Below are 24,325 nucleotides of genomic sequence, written 5' to 3'. Positions count from 1 at the left end.
AAAATGGTTCAAGTGAAATGGGCAAGTAGTGTATCTATTCCAGTAGGAAATGCTAGTTTTTGATGTCCGTTGCAAAGTGTTTTAAGACATGGTCTGTTGTGCGCCCAAATGAACAAAACCCAGATGTAGCTACCAGGCTGCCTCACACATAGGTCCCTAGCAACTGTCAATTCATTTAAAAAAAGATTACTAGCCTTACATTGCAACTCTCCTTATAACTCCTAATATGATAAGTTGTCTGACTAGTAATATTCTGACTTGATATACTCATGACGTTGCCGGTGCAAATCAGATTATTGGAGACACTCAGATTTATTGTGCTAGTTGTAGTTATGCAGTCATATCTCAAGTGAGGATGTCAAAAATATTTATTTAATTTCACATTGGAGTAGTTTCCTTTTCCTGACAAACCTCGCAGGCTCCCGAGTGGCGCAGCATCTCAGTGCTAGTGGTGTCACTACAGACCCTGGTTCGATTCCAGGCTATATCACAACCGGCCGTAATTGGGAGTCCCATAGGGCGGCGCACAATTGGCCCAGCGTCGTCCGGGTTAGGGTTTGGCCAGAGTAGGCATTGTAAATAAGAAACTGACTTGCCTAGTTAAATAAAGGTTACATTTAAAAAAAGTATTCATCAATTAATCCACTTGTCAAAATAATTTATTCAGTGCCTTATTTTAACAACTATGATACATTTTCACTTTGGGTACAACACGTATGATTGACTGACTAGGGAACTGCTGAAGAGATGCACAAGTCTCCACTGTCCACATACAGTTGCTCTTCATCAATTCTTCTCTCACTGTCATTCTGCATCCACTGTCTTTTACTTCCTGTTTACTTCCTGCTTCTTATCTCACAATGTCCTGTGGGCTTCCTGGGTTCTCTTAAGCTGTGATCAAATACCCATACTAACATACTGTATACTACATACAGTTGAAGTCAGAAGTTTACATACATTTAGGTTGGAGTCATTAACTCATTTTTCAACCACTCCACAAATGTCTTGTTAACAAACTAGTTTTGGCAAGTCGTTAGGATATCTACTTTGTGCATGACACAAGTAACTTTTCCAACAATTGTTTACAGACAGATTATTTCACTTATAATTCACTGTATCACAATTCCAGTGGGTCAGAAGTTTACATACACTAAGTTGACTGTGCCTTTAAACAGCTTGGAAAATTCCAAGAAAATTATGTCATGGCTTTAGAAGCTTCTGATCGGCTGATTGACATCATTTGCGTCAATTGGAGGTGTACCTGTGGATGTATTTCAAGGCCTACCTTCAAACTCAGTGCCTCTTTGCTTGACATCATGGGAAAATCAAAAGAAATCAGCCAAGACCTCAGAAAACAATTGTAGAACTCCACAATTCTGGTTCATCCTTGGGAGCAATTTCCAAACACCTGAAGGTACCACGTTCATCTGTACAAACAATAGTACGCAAGTATAAACACCATGGGACCACACAGCCGTCATACCGCTCAGGAAGGAGACGCGTTCTGTCTCCTAGAGATGAATGTACTCTGATGCGAAAAAGTGCAAATCAATCCCCGAACAACAGCAAAGGACCTTGTGAAGATGCTGGAGGAAACGGGTACAAAAGTAACTATATCCACAGTAAAACGAGTCTTATATCGATATAACCTGAAAGGCCGCTCAGCAAGGAAGAAGCCACTGCTCCAAAACTGCCATAAAAAAGCCAGACTACGGTTTGCAACTGCACATGGGGACTTTTTGGAGAAATGTCTTCTGGTCTGATGACACAAAAATAGAACTGTTTGGCCATAATGTCCATCTTAATGTTTGGAGGAAAAAGGGCGACGCTTGCAAGCCGAAGAACACCATCCCAACCGTGAAGCACGGGGTTGGCAGCATCGTGTTGTCTTGGTGCTTTGCTGCAGGAGGGACTGGTGCACTTCACAAAATAGATAACATCATGAGGATTAAAAATGATGTGGATATATTGAAGCAACATCTCAAGACATCAGTCAGGAAGTTAAAGCTTGGACACATGGGTCTTCCTAATGGACAATGACCCCAAGCATACTTCCAAAGTTGTGGCAAAAGGGCTGAAGGACAACAAAGTCAATGTATTGGTGTGGCCATCACAAAGCCCTGACCTCAATCCAATAGAAAATTAGTGGGCAGAACTGAAAAAGCGTGTGCGAGCAAGGTCTACAAACCTGACAGTTACACCAGCTCTGACAGGAGGAATGAGCCCAAGTTCACCCAACTTATTATGGGAAGCTTGTGAAAGGCTACTCGAAACGTTTGACCCAAGTTAAACAATTTAAAGGCAATGCTACCAAATAGTAATTGAGTATATGTAAACTTCTGACCCACTGGGAATGTAATGAAAGAAATAAAAGCTGAATTAAATCATTTCACTCTACTATTACTCTGACATTTCAGATTCTTAAAATAAAGTGGTGATCCTAACTAACCTAAGACAGGGAATGTTTACTAGGAACAAATGTCAGGAATTGTGAAATACTGAGTTTAAATGTATTTGGCTAAGGTGTATGTAAACTCCGACTACAACTGTACTTAATAAGTATGTACTACATACTATTAGTTAATTTTATTTTACTGTAAACGAACGGTCCGTTTCAGTTGAGCGTACTGTAGCTTCGCCTCTCTACCGGAAGTTGATGCTGTTGCTATGCAACATCTTGCTAGCTTGTTAGCATAAGAAATGCTAAACATTTTATGATTTCTGTTGTGTTCATAAACTCAATCTGGAGTGCCAGTGCGCGCTCTGGACGTTCATAAATCCAGAGTGTTGTCAGATTGTCCGTTGATAAATTCGGAGCTTTCAGAGTGCACATTGGACACTGACCGAGGAGTAGGCTTGATCCGAGCGTTCAACGGCACTCGAGCACCCAAGCTAACTGGCTAACATTTGCTAGCTTCTTCCAGACACAAATAAGACAGAACACCTCACTCTGACCATTTTACTCGCCTTAGCAAAGCTGGTTAGGCTGTTTTCATGTTATCTAGAGTGTTGTAACTGTATTAAAAAATTTTTTTTGCCAATGTTTACTGACACTGGCCATATTCAACGTGTGTTGAGCATTCGTATATTCATCAGTTCTGCGCGAAAGTGCTCTGAAATCGGGGTAGATAGCCAGAATGAACAATGTCCATTTGAAACGCAAAACGACTAATCCACTTAGCTAAGAATGATGTGAATAATGAAGTCCGTACATGTTGGGTAGTTAGTTAGATTGCAGATACTTAATAATACTGCCTGGCAAGTTTGATGTATTAGTAGCCAACTAAGATTAGGTAGCTAGCTAACATATCGGTACCCACTGATGTAATACTATGCGGTTCGTAAGGATAACGTAGCTAACAAATTGTCATACAACATAACGTGCAACTTAACTTATTTGAAAAGTCAATACTTTATTACATTGCTCAACATTTTCTTACATTTTTTCTTAGTTAGTTAAAGCAATGAATTTATCCTCTTTCGTCGGACTTCAGCTGCATATTTTCCGCCATTTTCTTCAAATCTGAAAATGTTGTGAAGCCATGCCCATTGCATTATGGGCCCTAAAAGCACGGAAAAGTGTCTACTGCATGCATACTTTGTATTTTGGCGAATTTAGTACGACATCCGGGAACTTTTGGCATACTTCCTATATCCATGCTATGACCAGTAAGCATACTATATACTCAATTCACGTCACAAATAGTACGGATAGTGCCGTTAGTATGAGTATTAAAACACAGCTTTGGTCTTGCTTTTAGATTCTCAAATCAGGGGTGGCATGTGGATGTTAATTAAGAGTGTTGGCTTCAGAATTTCTCTCTACTTTTGTAGTTTTGGGGATAGTGGAGACAGGATAGTAGCATTAGCAAAATCTTAAAGGTACTGTTCACTTTTTAGAAGTGTAACTTATTTTCGACATACCTGTCGTGTAATCAGACTTCTCTATGCGTGAGTAAAGTAACTATAACTGAAGGCTAATGTATTTCTAGCTTGACGTTGCTTCACATTACAAGCCTTATGAACCCCAAAATTCGCACAGGCCCTCATTAGCATATGGCCAATCAGGATGCAATATGCAAACAACACCATCTCCCCTTTTCGGAGTACAAAGTGTAGACTGCCTTTGTCTCAACAGACCTCAAGTGATTATTCTGCCTCTATGTTGATAGGTCTGTTCCTGACTAGTACTTCTTGAACATTTGAACATAGTCATGAACATATTTTCTGTGAACTTTAACCCAAAATGCATCTCTAATTATTTGTAACACAAATCTACCCCACAGGTAAGTTAGAACTGTAACAACTTGACAACTGTTGTCTTTTATTTTATTTTTTTACTTAGAGCTCAGTCTTGTTTGCCTTGACTTATTGGTCCAGTCTTTGAGGTTTAACTATTGCTTGCCCACGCCTTGTTCTGGGTGTAGCAGGTACATCTGGCTTGTCGGAGTGGTGAAGACTCTTGAATCTTCCCCTGTGTAGCGTTGTTGTTTTCAGGTCCATCTATAGGGATGAGGTGATGTCTGTTCCTGCGGACAGATACGTGGGGAGCTTACATGTTGCATTGTGGTGCTGCATGTTCCCTCAGCACTGTTCCTGTTACTTTTGAGTCAGTCACTCACACCTGTTTTCCAGGTGGGAGTCTGCTTAGGTTGCTGACTCTGTGACGCTTGTTGAAGCTTTGCTGAACCACTCTCCTTTTCCTTTGAGCTGACCGCTGTTGTGTTTGGCGAGTGACGTCACTGTAGTATGAAGCTGTCGTCCCATCAGCAGTTGTGCCAGGCTGAAGCCATTATGGAGTGGAGTTGACCAACTTAGAGAGATGTTGGGTTTGCGCCAGACATAGCGTTTTCCTTGATGGCCAAAAAGTTACATTTTAGTCTTATCTGACCAGAGTACCTCATTTCCATATGATTGTGGAGTCTCCCACATGCCTTTTGGTGAACACCAAACATGTTTGCTTATTTTTTTCTTTAAGCAATGGGCTTTTTCTGGCCACTCTTCTGTAAAGCCCAGCTCTGTGGAGTGTACGGCTTAAAGTGGTCCTATGGACAAATACTCCAATCTCCGCTGTGGAGCTTTGCAGCTCCTTCAGGGTTATCCTTGGTCTCTTTGTTGCTTCTCTGATTAATGCCCTCCTTACCTGGTCTGTGAGTTTTGGTGGGCAGCCCTCTCTTGGCAGGTTTGTTGTGGTGTCATATTCTTTCAATTTTTTAATAATGAATTTAATTGTGCTCTGTGGGCTGTTCAAAGTTTTGTATATTTTTTTATAACCCAACTCTGATCTGTACTAATCCACAACTTTGTCCCTGACCTGTTTGGAGAGCTCCTTGGCCTTCATGGTGCAGCTTGCTTGGTAATGCCCCTTGCTTAGTGGTGTTGCAGACTCTGGGGCCTTTCAGAACGTGTGTGTGTGTGTGTGTGTACACACACATACTGAGACCATGTGACAGGTCATTTGACACTTGGATTGCACACAGGTGGACTTTATTTAACTAATTATGTGACTTCTGAAGATAATTGGTTGCACCAGATCTTATTTAGGGGCTTCGTAGTAAAGGGGTGAATACATATGCACGCACCACTTTTCCATTGAATTATTTTTAGAATTTTTGGAAACAAGTAATTTTTTTCATTTCACTTCACCAATTTGGACTATTTTGTGTGTCCATTACATGAAATCCAAATAAAAATCCTTTTAAATTACAGATTGTAATGCAACAAAATAGGAAAAATGCCAATGCGGATGAATACTTTTGCAAGGCACTGTACCTTAAGAAGTAGTCCACTAGTAGCTGGTAGTTGGCGCTTTTCAGAGTGGACAAGCCCGCTCCCAGTCTTTATCAGGGTCTCTCTGGAAGTTGTGATGGTATGAGTGGTTCTGTGTGGTTTGTGCGCTCTTTGATATCCTGCAATTAAGCACAAGTTTGTTCAGTTGCTGGCTGAGGCTAAGCAACCACACAGCCTGTTGTGCCTTTCTCTGCACTTCACCACACCTTGATGACCCTCGTGCAGCTTGGTGAGGACATCATTTCGTAAGGCTGATGGAATGACAAGTCTCGTTCCTTTCAACAGGAGACCGTTGTGCACTGTGAGAAAAGCACGTTCTGCCCAGTATAGTTTCAGTGGTCCTTAGCATCCTTCCTGACATGTTGTCATGACTTTTGAGCACACACTGTCTGCTTTGAGTTGTTCTCTCAGATTGTGCATGTAGGAAACACTCACTGGAAGCTGTTCCATGATGGCGTCCACATAGATATTTGTGCTCTCCATGAGCTCCTTTTCTGTAGCAGTTTTTTTGACTGGTGCACAAGGGTTGGTTCCCCATAAGGCTCAGGAGAGGCTTGTGATCAATTTCCAGCTGAAAGTGTTGACCAATGAGAAAGTCTGTGAATCTTCCACATGCCCATGTCAGCCCCAGAGCTTCTTTTTCTACTAAAGTGCATCTCTGCTTGGTCCTTAAGAGAGACTGGGAAGCGTAGAAAGCATGTCTCCATTCCTTGCTATTCTTCTACAGCAGCACTCCTAGTCCATAGGAAGACATATCGGCTTAGACATCTCTTTGTTTGGGTCGTACAGGGCTAACACGGGTGTGGATGTCAGCTCCTCCTTCAGCTCTTTGAAGGCTCTGGCTTAGTTGGCCCCTCGGTACCAGTTGTTTTTCTTTGAGAGTAGGTCTCGGAGGTTTGTCCTTTTCAGCTGAGGGATGAACTTTGCCAGCTGGTTCACCATACCTCGGAAACTCTGCAGCTCGCTGACGTTGGATGGGGCTGCCATCTCCTTGACAGCCTCTGTCTTTTTCGGTCGGGCTGTACTCCTTTGTCCGAGATAATGTGGCTCAGGAACTTAACTTCCTGCTTTGACAGGTCACATTTGTCCAAGTTCAGAGTTAAGCCGACTTTTTCCATCTTCTGAAATGTGGCATGAAAGTATGGCATCATGCGCCTCCGGTGTTTGGCCCCAGATTAACACATTATCCATGTGACAGACCACACTTTCCAGCCCTTCAGTGACCTCTGTCACCATTCTGTCCTGGAAGTGTTAAGTCGCTGAAGCGATGCCGAAAAGCAGGCGGTTGAAATTGTAACGTCCGGAAGATGTGATGAAGGTTGTTAGCATAACTGACTCCTCCGCTAGCGGGATCTGAAAGAAGCACATGTTCGCATCAAGCTTTCTGAAGATCTTCGCCCCGGCTAGTGAGCCAAGGATCTGTTCGGCAGTGGGTAGTATATTTTTCTCTAAACACTGACTTGTTGAGACAAGTGAAATCGATGCATGTCCGCACGTCTCTGTTCTTCTTGGGACAACCACCATGCCGGCGCACCAGTCTGTGGGCTCCTCCACTCTGTTGACAATCTTGAACCCTTGCCTGCTCTCTAGCTCTTTCTAGACTTTTGGCAGCAATGTCATAGGAATCCATCATGGAGTGAGTAGGGCTCTGTGCAGGATTTCAGCTTGATGGTATATAGTTGTTGTACTGTGCCAAAACCAGCTTTGGATAGCTTTCTTTCAGTGTCTGTAAATCAGTGCTGTCAAGTCGATCAACTAGCTCAAGCTTTGTGTGATAGCTGGTCTTCCTAGTAAAGCTGTGTGTAGATCTCTGATGACCTACACGTCACCTTTTCTCCCTTTTGTAGAACTACACTTGTGATGCTCTTCCTTATCTTAGCAGAGGTTTTGTTGATTTTTTTAGCAGAGCTGGCTTGCTGGTTCCTGCAAAAATGTGATTGAACACATTGTCTGGGATAACAGTCACGTCGGCACCAGTGTCTATTTTGAATTTCACATTTCTGTCCATCACTTGAATCATCCATGGGTCGCCTCCTGCTGTTGTTGTTCCTAGGAAAATGCTATCATCCTCCTTTTGAACCTTGTTTACAGGGTCACACACTACTTCACACACTACTTCACTAGCTGCACACTGTGCAGGGCTTTTGCCACGGTTTTGATACTTTGGCTGCTATTTGTCATTAGCATTACCATGGCTAGCTTTCTCAAGCTGGAATATCTGTTTCCACTAATACTGGCTGCCTTTTTGCATAACTCTATCCACTGAGCATGCCTCTTTTGTCGTTACTATGTCACCTTGCAGGTGACTGCTGCTTTTTCACTTCAGTTTGTGAGAGATCTTTATCTAGCTGCATCTGTTCTGACAGACGCATGTCTGCTAATCCAACAGATAGCCTGTCTCTAATTTGCTTATCATACAAAAGTCCAGAGTTCCAATGCTCTGCTAGGGCATATAAGGCTGTGACAAAATAATCCACTTTCATTTTATCCTCTCTCCGCAAGTTAAAGCGGGCTTTCTCATAGATCATTTTCTTTTTCACAATAAAGACAGCTTGAAATCCATCTCTTACTTTGTTGTTGCTTGAGTTTGTTTAGGTTTAGATGCCTCCAAAACGTCATCTGCTTCATCGCTCATACAGTACATGAGTGTTTACCTGGTTCTCCTCGGTAGATGTGTGAAGATTACTCGCCTGACAAAAGTGCTCGAACCTCCTAATCCATTTGGTCCATTCTTGCGGTTTAGAAAAATCTAACGGCTCCGGCGGCTGTATGCTAAATGTAGCACTTAGGCCTTCATTTGCGAGTATCTGTACCCCTCCCGCTGCACCTTGCACGAGTGGCTGGCCTCTTCCTTCATCCACTGCTGCTGGTGGCTGCTCATTAGCCTCCTCGATTTTATTCCCAAAACTTTTGAACCCGGTGAGCTGAACTCTGTTGGTAAATACACTCGTTCTTGTCCACTTCTCACACAGTGTCGCGTAATTGGACTTGTATATACGTGAGTAAAATAACTAATAACGGTGTATCTTTATGAAGGCTAGCTTGACGTTTATTGCTAGCTTGACGTTGCTTCACATTTACAAGCCACGTGAGAGAGATGCTTTCCTCATGAACCCCTACATTTCCACAAGCCCTCATTAGCATATGGCCAATAAGGATGCAATATGCAAAGACAGCACAATATCTAGGGTGGTATCATTTTGTACAACCCCTTAAAATTTGTTAGCTGGTCAGGATGAATCCTAAATCTTCTAGCTTGTGTTTTTGGGTAATGTAGCAATACTAGTGGAAACAGATTCTATCAGTTCGTGGTGCACTCAAAAGCATGGGAAAGCAGGGTAGTGCCCACAACGGCACTCTTTCCCCATACTGGATCAAGTTGACCCTCCAAGGCCACAGGGGCTGTCAATAAACACTAACTCTGTCCATTTTTTTGTTCTGCATGTCTCATTGGGTTTCATGGTGTGTGTATGTCATACCTAACATCACTGCTATGTTCAGTCATAATGTGTCTCAGTCTATGTGCATGGGCCAGTTAGTGTGCTTCTGCCAGGTCAGGTGGGACCTGGAATATCTTCCCAACACCAGTGTTCACAAGTTCCCCCCCAAAGTGAAGGGGTGTCCTGCCAAATTGGAATCAACCCCCACAGCTTCCTACTGGCTCATTGGACTACTTTCCTCTCCAAAATGCCTCCAACTTTTTCTCAGGTTTTTTTCTTAGCTGGTAAATTTAAGGTAAATTAATCAGTAGAATAGGTCTGAATAAAGGGGACTTTCAAAACTTGCTTACCATTTATTTGGTACCATTTAAGTTTTGCAAAAGATCTCTCTCTATGGACCTATGTATACTTGATAATACCCTGTAATTAGTCAAAACTGAGTCACTGAACTTGTACATTTCTCCTAAAATCTTTCAGGGAAATTGAGATCATTTTCTTATTCCATATGGAAATGACTGAAGTAGAGGAGTTTTCTGTTGTTGGGTAGAAAGCAGATGCACTCTACCTTAGAGATACTACAGTACATATAGTACAAACAGTGTTATTTTCCCTATTTGGGTTCCACACTTTGTCCCAAGTGACACAACCCCGGCCCAGCCAATCGCCATTACTGTCCCAAAACCCCACCCTGTGACATCACCCATTACCCCATGTCACTTTAGTTTACCTCCTTTTCCCCTCCTATCCAGAAACTCCCACCTCACCCCCCTACACACCCCCACCCCCTTCCACCTCTCCGGCATTACCTGTGTGGGAGATGATTGATAAATCAATGGACATTTTAATGGTTACTGTTTAATGGATTCATTGATTGATTTATACCCCACCTTTTGGAATCCTAAGACCATAGTGTAAGCTAAGCTGTAGTCCCCCCTTCCCCTTCTCTTCCGTTATTTGCAGGTGACCAAAGGTTGACTGCCATACTGAATAGTGCCATTCAGTCTGGGCCCTTCCTCCCTCCAGCCGCTCCTCCCTCCTCTTCCTCCGTATTTGAGCAAGCCGCCCAACCTCCCTCCTCCTCCCTTGTCCACAGCCCATTTGTGTTTGGACAATGCCCCAGGTCCCAAGTGTCTCAGCCGCAGCCACAGCTTCCGAGTAAGTCGGTCCGTCTGTATGACAGTGTCGACGCTTGCTTGCCCAGGTGCTCCCTGGTCCCATCTTAATTCCTCCTTAGCTTATCACTCTTTTGTTTGTGATTTTTTTACTTGCGTATTTGTTTTGCTTATTTCTGTTTTTTTGGGGGGCAGGGTGGACCGAAGACACCCTAACATTGCTGTTATGTTCTGACTGCTGCTTACAATACCTTGCCTAGTAATGTAGCTGCCTGCTTTTTGTTTATATACCAGTGTTCTTTCTCCATCTTCATCCCTGATTTAAACAGAGACTCAGCGATATGACGTGATCACGAGCAGCAGTCTGCCCAGAGATATTGTCAAGAGAGTGAGGCGAAAGGCTGCATTTGACATCACCCATACAGATACTTGCATTTGCGCACGCATTTGTACATAGGTTTGCTTCTATCTCCTGCAATTTAATAGATGCCTGACGACAAATGTTGACGAGTGCAGCCTCTGCCTTCGCATGGTCTTTGTTTGTGTCAGAAGTCACCCTGCTCCTCTTGGTAAACGCGTATCACTGATTCTACTTTTAAACACCAGCTCTGCAGTTCCCATTCCTGCTTAGTGCTCCCATTGCAAATGTAGACTACCTTAGTGTAATTCATCATATGAATTTAGGAAGCATCATTTAGTGTACTTATTACTGCATTAGTTTACTACATGCTTTCATTCTTTACATTTCTGAATCTCTATAAAGGTCCTGGGCACACACTAAATGCCTTGAGAATGTGTCAATATGACTAACCTTAACTCACAGCACCTTTGGTGCGTAAATCAGAGACAATCTCATGGTCAGGTCAGTGGATATGCTCCCAACTATTAGGTTTCAATAAAGTATAACATGTATCAATTAGTTTTCATTCACTCCATTTTCTTAGGCCCTGACTCAAACTCATGTTTTCCAGCCCTAGTTCATGCATCTCTTACTACCCTCTGTTCTCGTATAGCTGTCTGCTCTCCATATGTCTGTTGGTCTGACTCTCCATATTTTTTACACTCTCAATGGCCATCCTCCATCACTCCACCTCTCTCACTCCTCTCTCCCTCCTTCTCTTTCTCTGTATGGTGTGTTTCCTTACCTGTTCTCTCTACTTACCTGTACACACTACGCTTCTTTTCTCTGTGAGGGTGTCCCTGCATTCATTCCCTGTGTTTTGCTTACCTACCACTGTTTTCCGCTGTAGATGGTTCTTCATCACGCAGCCTTGCTTCTTCTCACGAGCGTGTGCACAAAAGCAGTGCGTCCGCGGCTGGGCATGGTTCTGCACTCTCATCTCTTGCTCTCAGGCAAAAGGGTGGGTAACATACAAAATGCATGCCTCCTTCAGACTGAAATGTGGGAATCCGTTACGGAGTCAGTTAATGCTGAACAACAGGATAAATAGGATTATCAAGAGTAAAACACAGGTAAATAGGTAATTTGTTCTAAACTGAACTCTAGTTACAATTATCAGAAGGAATAGGGGAGATACTTATTCACATAGAGGTTAGGGGTGGGACTAATGTCCCTAGACAGGATCCATTCTAAAGACCAATTATAAACTCAGCAAAAAAAGAAATGTCCTCTCATTGTCAACTGCGTTTATTTTCAGCAAACCTAACGTGTGTAAATATTTGTATGAACATAAGATTCAACAACTGAGACATAAACTGAACAAGTCCCACAGACATGTGACTAACAGAAATTGAATAATGTGTCCCTGAACAAAGGGGGGGGGGGGTCAAAATCAAAGTAACAGTCAGTATTTGGTGTGGCCACTAGCTGCATTAAGTACTGCAGTGCATCTCCTCCTCATGGACTGCATCAGATTTGCCAGTTCTTGCTGTGAGAAGTTAGCCCACTCTTCCACCAAGGCACCTGCAAGTTTCCGGAGATTTCTGGGGGAATGGCCCTAGCCCTCACCCTCCGATCCAACAGGTCGTGCTCAATGGGATTGAGATCTGGGCTCTTCGATGGCCATGGCAGAACACTGACATTCCGGTCTTGCAGGAAATCATGCACAGAACGAGCAGTATGGCTGGTGGCATTGTCATGCTGGAGAGTCATGTCAGGATGAGCCTGCAGGAAGGGTACCACATGAGGGAGGAGGATGTCTTCCCTGTAACGCACCGCGTTGAGATTGCCTGCAATGACAACAAGCTCAGTCCCATGATGCTGTGACACCCCCCCCCCCCCCCCCCTCCTCAAGACCATGACGGACCCTCCACCTCCAAATCGATCCAGCTCCAGAGTGCAGGCCTCGGTGTAACGCTCATTCCTTTGACGATAAACGCGAATCCGACCATCACCCCTGGTGAGACAAAACCTCAACTTGTCAGTGAAGAGCACTTTTTGCCAGTACTGTCTGGTCCAGTGACGGTGGGTTTGTGCCCATAGGCAATGTTGTTGTTGCTGGTGATATCTGGTGAGGACCTACCTTACAACAGGACTACAAGCTCTCAGTCCAGCCTCTCTCAGCCTATTGCGGAGTCTGAGCACTGATGGAGGAATTGTGTGTTCCTGGTGTAACTCAGGCAGTTGTTGCCATCCTGTGCCTGTCCCGCAGGTGTGATGTTCGGATGTACCGATCCTGTGCAGGTGTTGTTACACATGGTCTGCCACTGCGAGGACGATCAGCTGTCCGTCCTGTCTCCATGTAGCGCTCTCTTAGGCATCTCACAGTACGGACATTGCAATTTATTGCCCTGGCCACATCTACAGTCCTCATGCCTCCTTGCAGCATGCCTAAGGCACGTTCACACAGATGAGCAGGGACCCTGGGCATCTTTCTTTTGGTGTTTTTCAGAGTCAGTAGAAAGGCCTCTTTAGTGTCCTAAGTTTTCATAACTGTGACCTTAATTGCCTACCATCTGTAAGCTGTTAGTGTCTTAACGACCGTTCCACAGGTGCATGTTCATTAATTGTTTATGGTTCATTGAACAAGCATGGGAAAGTGTTTAAACCCTTTACAATGAAGATCTGTGAAGTTATTTGGATTTTTACCTATTATCTTTTGAAAGACAGTTTCATTTTTTGCTGAGTTTATATTACCTATTCTAGGGCACAGTGCTGGGCTGCATGGGCTTCTTCTCATCAGTTGCACCATGATCCATTAGCTACCCCTGTCTGTGTAAGTGGCCTTCAGACATGCATAGATAGTAACTTTTCAAAACTATATTAATCTATGTCAAGGCCATTGAAGGCTCTTCTAGAATTATCTATGTCCTCTGCTCTAATGCTGTCACTTTTCTAAAATGTATTGGTCCACAACTTTCCACAGTCTAAGAAAGAGGTTTCTTATTGATAATAATTATTTCATTTTTTTATGTTTTAACATGTTTTTAAAAAATTATAAAATGTCCAGACTTCTACTGTTGTTTCTCTTCTCCCCCCCATTTTTTCTTCCCTTTCATAATCCATTTTGTTTTGACCCTTAGATGTTGAGTATTGTACTCAGATGTGCTGCCTTTTACAGTAACTCTCTTAGTTATAGTATAACTGTTTCTATGTTGTGGCTGGCTACTAGGTAACTCAGGGCCGCGCCCCATGTCCCCGGCCACCAAACAACGACTGGAAAGTCGCTCCCCAAAACAGGAGGGGCGTGGCGGTCGCTCCTCGGAACAGTCCAAAAGCAAAGATCCGCCGGCCAGCGAGGCCCTGATCCTGAGGTCGGACACTGCCAAGCTGCGGTCGGACTCGCATAGCCGCTCCCACTCGCCCAACCACAACACCCTGCAGGCACTGAAGGCTGACGGGCGTGATCGTAATTCCTCCGGGCTGCGCGCCGAGTCACCTAACCCTGGCTCCCGCTCCACCTCGCCCAAACAGAAGGGCCTTTCCTCCACCTCGGGGAGGTCTAGCCCCTCCAGCACTTCCTCGCCCCGCTCCTCCTCCACCCAGCACGACAAGAACTTTGCTCAGGACAAGAACCAACCAATTGACAAGAACATGCCACAAGACAAGAACCAAACCCATGACCAGAACCTCCCTCCCAATGTCAGCCCCTCCTCCAAGGCTCAGCTGGACCCGCCCAGAGAAAGGTCCAAGTCGGACTCGTACACCCTGGACCCGGACACCCTGAGGAAGAAGAAGGTCCCGCTCACCTCGGAGCCCCTAAGGGGAAGGTCCACCTCGCCCAAACCCAAACTACCACCCAAGGACGGGAGCAGCAAAGGAGGTGATAGGAACGCGGAGAACCGCACCCCGTCGCCCCATGTGACCCAGGAGAACCTCCACAGCGAGGTGGTGGAGGTGTGTACGTCTAGTGCTCTTCTTTCCAATGATGATGAGGGAAACAACGAAAACGTGGAGGTGAGCAATGCAGAGGAGGGCTCCTCAAAGGTGCACTTCAGCATCGGCAAGGCACCCGTCAAGGAGGAGCTGGAGAGCAGCCGCTTGTCGCCCAAAGTCAGCCGCAAGACCTCCAGCCGACACGTGCGCCCCAAGAAGGACAAGTCGGGCCCGCTCTTCAAGGGCGAGAGCTCGTCGAGGGTCGCCGAGCCCGCCAAGCAGGCCATGTCACCCTCAGTTGCAGAGTGTGCCCGGGCGGTCTTCGCCGCGTTCCTCTGGCACGAGGGTATCGTCCACGACGCCATGGCCTGCTCCTCGTTCCTCAAGTTCAACCCAGAGAGGACCAAGGAGCACGCGCCCATCCGCAGCTCGCTGGGTGGCCAGGGCGGCCAAGAGGAGAAGGAAAGCAGGCTGAAGAACCGCCACTCACTGGAGATATCCTCGGCCCTCAATATGTTCAACATCTCCCCGCATGGGCCAGACATCTCCAAGATGGGCAGCATCAACAAGAACAAGGTCCTGTCAATGCTCAAAGAGCCTCCGCTGCCCGAAAAGTGTGAGGATGGCAAGGGGGAGCACATCTCCTTCGAGGTGGCCTCTCACCCTGCAATGAGGGCTAAGTCCATATTGCCGCTCACCCTCCAGCACCTCGTTGCATTCTGGGAGGACATCTCAATGGCAACCATCAAGGCAGCCACCCAAAACATGATTTTCCCCAGCCCGGGTTCCAGCGCCATCCTAAAGAAAAAGGAGAACGAGAAGGACACTAAGAAGTCCAAGAAGGAGAAAAAGAAGAGAGATAAGGCGGAGGTGCGCCCCAGGGGGAACCTGTTTGGGGAGATGGCCCAGCTGGCCATGGGGGGACCGGAGAAGGACACCATCTGTGAGCTGTGTGGGGAGTCGCACCCCTACCCTGTCACCTACCACATGAGGCAGGCCCATCCAGGTAAGACCAACAATGTTGGGTTTGTTTTTATTCCATACTGTTATAAATACACATGCCATATCACTGTGAGAGATTAGCCAACCTCTCGCATAAAAGTCTGACTTTTAAGCCCTATGAAAGGCTATATTTTGTTTATTACATTTGTGGATGAAAAATAACGCTTTAAAGCAGAACATTTCTTCATACTGAGGCGGATGGTGGCTGACCCCATTGAACCATTTGCACTGTATCTCTGCTAATATGGCAACACTGCTCAATATGATCTTAGCATGAATGTATATTATATAAATATATTTTAATATGTTCTATTTAAGTTGGTGGATTTTAGCTTTAGTTTTGTTTTGGGCAGGTTGTGGTCGCTATGCGGGAGGCCAGGGCTATAACAGCATTGGCCACTTCTGTGGGGGCTGGGCGGGAAACTGTGGAGACGGCGGGATCGGAGGAAGCACCTGGTACCTGGTGTGTGACCGTTGCAGGGAGAAGTACCTAAGAGAGAAGCAGACTGCAGCCAGGGAAAAGGTACTGTACTTCTCGACGCTTCAATCAATTGTTGTTTTGTACTGTATCTTTACACATTAAATTCTTCAAGTTCAAATGGATACTTGGATAGTTAACAGTCAGGATTTAACATATTATGCTCAATATACTAATTTCTCACAGTAATAGTCACAGTTCAGAGGATAACCTTTCGCTACCATGTACTTTCATAAACAGCCTTGGTAACATGCTTGTGACAGTTTTACAATGCATTATAACTGCATCATAATGCATTATTCCTACAAGTAGAGGTGTGCCCGGGACTGATTTATTCATCCCACCTGCACCCGCAGTATTTCATACGCTTGCGTCCCACCCTAGTCAACAGCCAGTGGAATCGCGTGGCGCGAAATACAAATACCTCAAATGCTATAACTTCAATTTCTCAAACATATGACTATTTTACACCATTTTAAAGACAAGACTCTCGTTAATCTAACCACTTTGTCCGATTTCAAAAAGGCATTAGATTATGTCAGGAGAGTACCCTGCCAAAAATAATCACACAGCCATTTTCAAAGCAAGCATATATGTCACAAAAACCAAAACCACAGCTAAATGCAGCACTAACCTTTGATGATCTTCATCAGATGACACTCCTAGGACATTATGTTATAGAATACATGCATGTTTTGTTCAATCAAGTTCATATTTATATCAAAAAACAGCTTTTTACATTCGCATGTGACGTTCAGAACTAGCATACCCACCGCAAACTTCCGGTGAATTTACTAAATTACTCACAATGAACGTTCACAAAATACATAACAATTATTTTAAGAATTATAGATACAGAACTCCTTTATGCAATCGCAGTGTCAGATTTTAAAATAGCTTTTCGGGCGAAAGCACATTTTGCAATATTCTGAGTACATAGCTCGGCCATCACAGGACAACCTAAACTCAGAATTACTATTAGAAAAATTGGATTACCTTTGTTGTTCTTCGTCAGAATGCACTCCCAGGACTTCTACTTCAACAACAAATGTTGTTTTGGTTCCAAATAATCCATAGTTATATTCAATAGCTCTGTTTTGTTCGTGCGTTCAGGTCACTATCCGAAGGGTGATGCGCGAGCGCATTTCGTGACAACAAATTTCAAAATATTCCATTACCGTACTTCGAAGCATGTCAAACGCTGTTTAAAATCAATTTTTATGCTATTTTTCTCGTAAAATAGCGATAATATTCCAACCGGGCGAAGTTGTATTCATTCAAAGGCTGAAAGAAAAAAATGGAGAATTCTCATCAACGCGCATCTCCAGTGTCACTGTCCCCAGCCTGACCACTCACAAAATCTCCTGCTGTTCTTCGCCCAGAGACAGGAGACACGTCATTCCACTTTCTGGCGCCTTCTGAGAGCCAATGGAAGCCTTAGAAAATGTCACGTTACAGCAGAGATGCTGTGTTTTCGATAGAGATGCAACAGAAGGACAACAAATTGTCAGACAGGGCACTTCCTGTATGGAATCTTCTCAGGTTTTGGCCTGCCATATGAGTTCTGTTATACTCACAGACACCATTCAAACAGTTTTAGAAACTTCAGTGTTTTCTATCCAAATCTACTAATTATATGCATATTCTTGTTTCTGGGTAAGAGTAGTAACCAGTTTAAATCGGGTACGTGCTCGTGCACGAGACGACACCATGATTTTAAACAGCGGTTGACATGCTTCGAAGTACGGTAATGGAATATTTAGAATTTTTTTGTCACGAAATGCGCCATGCGCGTGACCCTTATTTACCATTCGGATAGTGACTAGAATGCACGAACAAAACGCCGCTGTTGGAACATAACTATGGATTATTTTGGACCAAACCAACATTTGTTATTGAAGTAGAAGTCCTGGGAGTGCATTCTGACGAAGACAGCAAAGGTAATAACATTTTTCTTATAGTAAATCTGATTTTGGTGAAGGCTAAACTTGGTGGGTGTCTAAATAGCTAGCCCTGTGATGCCGGGCTATCTACTGAGAATATTGTAAAATGTGCTTTCACCGAAAAGCTATTTTAAAATCGGACATAACGAGTGCATAGAGGAGTTCTGTATCTATAATTCTTAAAATAATTTATGTTTTTTGTGAACGTTTATCGTGAGTAATTTAGTAAATTCACCGGAGGTTTGCGGGGGGTATGCTAGTTCTGAACGTCACATGCTAATGTAAAAAAGCTGGTTTTTGATATAAATATGAACTTGATTGAACAAAACATGCATGCATTGTATAACATAATGTCCTAGGATTGTCATCTGATGAAGATCATCAAAGGTTAGTGCTGCATTTAGCTGTGGTTTTGTTTTTTGTGACATTATATGCTAGCTTGAAAAATGGGTGTCTGATTATTTCTGGCTGGGTACTCTGCTGACATAATCTAATGTTTTGCTTTCGCTGTAAAGCCTTTTTAAAATCGGACAGTGTGGTTAGATTAACGAGAGTCTTGTCTTTAAAATGCTGTAAAATAGTCATATGTTTGAAAAATGGAAGTTTTCGGATTTTAGAGGAATTTGAATTTCACGCCACGCCCATCATTGGACATTGGAGCAGGTGTTCCGCTAGCGGAACGTCTAGATGTAAGAGGTTAATACACGATACATAAAAAAAGCAGCGTTATACAGGATTACCAACACATACTGACAAGCTCAAATAGACAGACGCATGCTCATCACTCAGCATGTCCAGCCCACTCATTATCTCAACCAATCATGGCTAGCGGGAAGGTTGCTGACTTTTTTGTCAAAAAAGAAAAAACTAGGCTTGTAATTTAACAATTTTATTTGTATTTACAGATGGCATGCACGTTTGTTATTAAGCCACATGAAAGTTCACATGTTCGAGAAGGCATTTCTGGCAACAACAAAAAACGCATTTTGATAAAAACATTTATTTAAAAAAGTTTACGTTCAAATGGTTCTCCTGTGAAGTAGTGACCCGCGACATACGCCTAGTTTCCTGAAACGGGTCACAAATATGATTGATCAATATTTATTTCTTGGCGATGTAGTAAACTATAGCTTAATCATATTTAGGAGGTATATAATGTGAATAATGCAACAAAGATGTGCTTTTTAATACAATAGGTAAGCTAACCCATAAAGTGCAGAAGATGACCATTTCCAAATAATCTGCCAGACAGCAAAAAATATTTTAATCCCAAAGTTGTCTGATCTGACCGCACGCTTCCAACAGAAGCATAAAAAATGCAGACAGCGCCGCAATGATCTCTCTAGGGACCCGCATCCCTCTACCTACAAATATTACCACAAACTTCAACTCTACATTTTATTAATTTAGCAGAAGCAATTAAGGTTAAGTGCCTTGCTAGGTAAACTTTTGGTTACTGGCCCAATGCCCTTAACTGCTAGGCTACCTGCTCTCCCCTCTAACCCACCCGTGGCCTCTAACCACCCTCCCTACCCATCCAGGTGAAGCAGTCGAGGAAGAAGCCCCTGCAGGTGAAGACGCCGCGGGCGCTTCCCACCATGGAGGCCCACCAGGTGATCCGTGCCAACGCCCTGTTCCTGCTGTCCTTAAGCAGTGCTGCTGAGCCCAGCCTGCTGTGCCACCACCCGCCTCGCCCGCTCCACTCCACACTGCCCAGCCTCAAGGAGGGTGTCTCGGATGAGATGCCCAACAAGATCGGCTGCCTCTACCTGCAGACGCTGGCCAGGTAAATGATGGATATCTATTGTGATGATCAAAATTAAAAGGACTGGAGAGACTGGGAGGGAAAAATTAAAGGTGATTTCCTTTTATTTTTTCTTCCTAAAGAGTCTCCTCCTCTTTTAGTTTTATGCCCTTTGGGACAGCATTACACTTGAAGCGCTGTGGCCACTTTAATTCAAGCGATGATCATACATTTTGTCTGTGTAGTATCTTCCCATATCCCGTGAACATGTTGCACAGTGAAAACCATCATGGAATTCTTAACATTTATTTGCTAGGAGGTAGCATCCACATAACCTAAACACTAAATCTTTCAACTACATATGATACATGTATGTAAACCTGTCTCCTCTCTTCCAGGCAACACACAGAGAACTTTGGTGGGTACACAGATGACAACCTGTTCCAGGACGAGATGAGGTACCTGCGCTCCACATCTGTCCCTGCGCCCTACATCTCAGTCACCCCCGACGCTTGCCCCAACGTGTTCGAGGAGCCCGAGAGCAACATGAAGTCCATGCCCCCCAGGTAACACACACACACCTCTTTTTGAGAGTAGAGATGAGCAGACTGTGATTATGTCAGTGTGTGTTGTATGTGGTTGTAGCGTGTGTCATATCTGTGCGTGTGTGTGAAAGAGACTCGTTCCAGTGTGCTGTGACTGTTTGTGTGTTCTATTTATGTGTCATGTATGACATAAACAGATGGTCAACATTTCTTTGTTGTATCTCTTGCAGTCTAGAGACCAGCCCAATCACAGACAGTGACTTGTCCAAGCGGACGGTGTTCCAGAGGTCCTACTCTGTGGTGGCCTCTGAGTACGACAAGCAGCATTCGGCCTCCCCGGCCAGGGTCAAAGCCGTGCCCAGACGCAGAGTCCATAGTGGGGATGCAGGTGGGTAAACCTTCCCCTGAACCACGAAACCAGAGGAATGTGATCCTATTTACTAGTATAGTCCATTAAACTAAGGGTTTTGGATGCAGACAAAAGTTATTCTACACTTCACCATTAACTCGTGTACCTGATGTTTACTACAAAATAATTATGGTAATGGTCATTACATGATAAAGACATTGAAGTGTAACTCTTTTTTTTGTTTTCATAGGATTAATTATTTGTAAATGTCAGCTGGAATAGGGTTGAAAATTACTAAGTGTTACCAGTCATCATGACATTTGTAATACCGTATTTATTGTTTTGTTATTTATATCATATTTATACAATGGGTGTGTCTAACCCTGAATGATGATTGGTTAAAACCGCATTCCAGCCGGTGTCTATTCCACAAGTTACTGGTAACCCGTTGTATAAAAGTCATAATGCCCTCGAAGACTTCATCTCGGGCCATGCCAATATATCCTCCAAACACCAACTTCTCGGGCATTATCACTTAATTGTAACACTGTCCTCCCCTCCAGAAGTGGGTTCCTCTCTGTTGCGCCACCCGTCCCCGGAACTGTCCCGTCTCATCTCGGCCCATGGATCCCTCAGTAAGGGCGAGAGGAACTTCCAGTGGCCCGTCCTCGCCTTCGTCATCCAGCACCACGACCTGGAGGGTCTGGAGGTGGCCATGAAGCATGCCCTCCGCAAGTCCGCCTGCAGAGTCTTCGCCATGGAGGTACATCTGTCAAAGATAGTATTTCCCATAGGAAAATGTCTCATGCTTACTCTAGCTAGGCATTTGCAGTTGTATAGCACAATTAAACAGTTAGCTGTGTAATGTCAAATGCTAATGTGATTAGCCTATTGGCTTACATCCTCTTTGAGGTGTCAGTGGTAGTCGCTAGACGGCCCTGTTAGAAAGGACAAAAGTGTAGGCAATATCTGAGATGATAAACTGATTAGAATGTTTATTTTTCTGAAGTAGTAGTACTAGGGTTAAGGTTAGGTTCGTGGTTTGAAAAGCACTGTACCTTTTTCCTAAATTGTATCGCTTTTCCCTTCTGTCCTTAATCTAATGTGATCTGGTGATTTTCAAACCAATAACTTTTGTCAACGTTATACATCGTTGGTTTTTGTTACTTATATATGCAATAAATTAATACATTTCAGGTTTTTGTTGTAAAATGAAAAGGACTGAGCCACCAACTAACCCATCTCCCCCCCTCAGGCATTCAACTGGCTGCTGTGTAACGTGATCCAGACCACTTCGCTGCACGACATCCTGTGGCACTTTGTCGCCTCCCTCACCCCGTCACCATTTGAACCCGAGGAAGAGGAGGAGGATGAAAATAAAGCCCATGGGAACAAGGAAATTGTGATGGAGCAGGTGATGTTTGATTATTATTATTTGACCCTGCTGGTCATCTATGAACATCTTGGCCATGTTCTGTTATAATCTCCACCCAGCACAGCCAGAAGAGGACTGGCCACCCCTCATATAGCCTGGTTCCTCTCTAGGTTTCTTCCTAGGTTCTGGCCATTCTAGGGAGTTTTTCCTAGCCACCGTGCTTCTATACCTGCATTGCTTGCTGTTTGGGGTTTTAGGCTGGGTTTCTGTACAGCACTTTGTGACATCAGCTGATGTAAGAAGGGCTTTATAAATACATTTTATTGATTAAGAATCCAGGACCTGGGTGGGGTCGTCTCTTGCGAAACAGGTCTCTTCCAAATTAGATTATCTCAATGCGACAAACCTGGATACATAAACGTTTTTATTTGAGGTACCAGTACAAACATGTTCTATATTCAGACAATGTCAATGTATGTCTGAAGTCATTGCTTCCTTAATATGTGTGTTTTTATAAACGTTTCCATTATGTTTTCTTCGTACACACAGGAGAGGGACCTTGGAGTGTGTGAGCACCCACTGTCTGACATTGTGATCGCCGGAGAGGCCGCCCACCCCCTCCCACACACCTTCCACCGCCTCCTCCAGACCATCTCTGACCTCATGATGTCACTTCCTAGTGGAAGTTCCCTGCAGCAGATGGCCCTCAGGTACGGTGGCCCTGTTGCTCAAAGTTCACCTCCGCTTTAAACTCAAACCTGCCTTCAGCTAAATAATTTTAACCATACACTTGGAACAGAGCATATTATCTTGCAATAAGACGAAAGCTATATCTTTTAAAGGGTCAAATAATTTTCTATATATGAATAGGCAATATAATATTAACTTTATCAAATATTTTTTCACAGCCACAGTTTTTTTTCCACAGTTAAAAAAAAATAAATAGAACTGCTGGGTTTCTCAACATACAAGTATCCGGTAGACTAAAAAGCGCTGTCCGCCATCACCTTTACTACTCATCTGATGAATCTACTGTGTTGTCATCAACCTAAGTAAATACCATCGTCATTTTTAAAAATAGAAAGATTGATTGAACGTAACAGGTGTTTGAACTGGTTCAGGGAACAGAACAGAAAACCGAAAGTGATCTGTAGTGTTCTGCAACAAACTTTATTTTAAAAGCATGGGAACCGGTTAATAATGTTATTTTACATTCTGAGCAGTTCTTTTCAGTCCCAAGAAAAACGGCAACTAAACCTCTATGCAAAAGCACTCTCTGCCACTCAGAAACTACTCCTTCCGGTGTCTGAAGTTTGCTATATGGTTAGGGCTGTTACGTGACCGCATTACTGCCACACCTGCAGTCACAAGTCATGACCGCAGTCAAATTCCACATGACCGTTGTGTAACAGTAACTAGGCTTCTCCAAAACTGCACTCTGATGCCGCTGACGGTCATTTACAAAATATCCTCCAATACCCTACTCAATAAACTGGAAGCAGTCTATCACAGTGCCATCCGTTTTGTCACCAAAGCCCCATATACTACCCACCACTGCGACCTGTACGCTCTCGTTGGCTGGCCCTCACTTCATACTCGTCGCCAAACCCACTGGCTCCAGGTCATCTACAAGACCCTGCTAGGTAAAGTCCCCCCTTATCTCAGCTCACTGGTCACCATAGCAGCACCCACCTGTAGCATGCGCTCCAGCAGGTATATCTCTCTGGTCACCCCCAAAGCCAATTCCTCCTTTGGCCGTCTCTCCTTCCAGTTCTCTGCTGCCAATGACTGGAACGAACTACAAAAATCTCTGAAACTCGAAACACTTATCTCCCTCACTAGCTTTAAGCACCAGCTGTCAGAGCAGCTGTACATAGCCCATCTATAATTTAGCCCATCTATAATTTAGCCCAAACAACTACCTCTTCCCCAACTGTATTTATTTATTTATTTATTTATTTTGCTCCTTTGCACCCCATTATTTCTACTTTGCACCTTCTTCCACTACAAATCTACCATTTTAGTGTTTTACTTGCTATATTGTATTTACTTCGCCACCATGGCCTTTTTTGCCTTTACCTCCCATATCTCACCTAATTTGCTCACATTGTATATAGACTTATTTTCTACTGTATTATTGACTGTATGTTTGTTTTACTCCATGTGTAACTCTGTGTTGTTGTATGTGTCGAACTGCTTTGCTTTATCTTGGCCAGGTCGCAATTGTAAATGAGAACTTGTTCTCAACTTGCCTACCTGGTTAAATAAAGG

At 43.9% G+C, this 24,325-nt stretch overlaps 1 protein-coding gene across 21 annotated transcripts in view; it reads left to right on the top strand.

The window, feature by feature from the left end:
* Positions 1-24,325, top strand: part of LOC100380858 (E3 ubiquitin-protein ligase MYCBP2) — a 354,690-nt gene that overhangs the window by 280,480 nt on the left and 49,885 nt on the right. For 17 of the 21 annotated variants that reach the window (XM_082968826.1, XM_082968836.1, XM_082968833.1 and 14 more), the window contains 10 exons: positions 10,191-10,385; positions 11,593-11,703; positions 13,915-15,624; positions 15,974-16,143; positions 19,583-19,827; positions 20,184-20,351; positions 20,561-20,718; positions 21,243-21,442; positions 21,935-22,093; positions 22,604-22,764. In XM_082968826.1, coding sequence (XP_082824952.1) covers positions 10,191-10,385; positions 11,593-11,703; positions 13,915-15,624; positions 15,974-16,143; positions 19,583-19,827; positions 20,184-20,351; positions 20,561-20,718; positions 21,243-21,442; positions 21,935-22,093; positions 22,604-22,764 — 3,277 coding nt within the window. The remainder of the gene's footprint in view (positions 1-10,190; positions 10,386-11,592; positions 11,704-13,914; positions 15,625-15,973; positions 16,144-19,582; positions 19,828-20,183; positions 20,352-20,560; positions 20,719-21,242; positions 21,443-21,934; positions 22,094-22,603; positions 22,765-24,325) is intronic. The other 4 variants (XM_082968817.1, XM_082968827.1, XM_082968825.1 and 1 more) reach the window with 4 other exon arrangements.

The sequence above is a fragment of the Salmo salar genome, chromosome 25, assembly GCF_965601325.2.
Source record: "Salmo salar chromosome 25, fSalSal1, whole genome shotgun sequence".
Lineage (NCBI taxonomy): Eukaryota > Metazoa > Chordata > Actinopteri > Salmoniformes > Salmonidae > Salmo > Salmo salar.
This window is presented reverse-complemented; position numbering and strand designations above follow the sequence as displayed.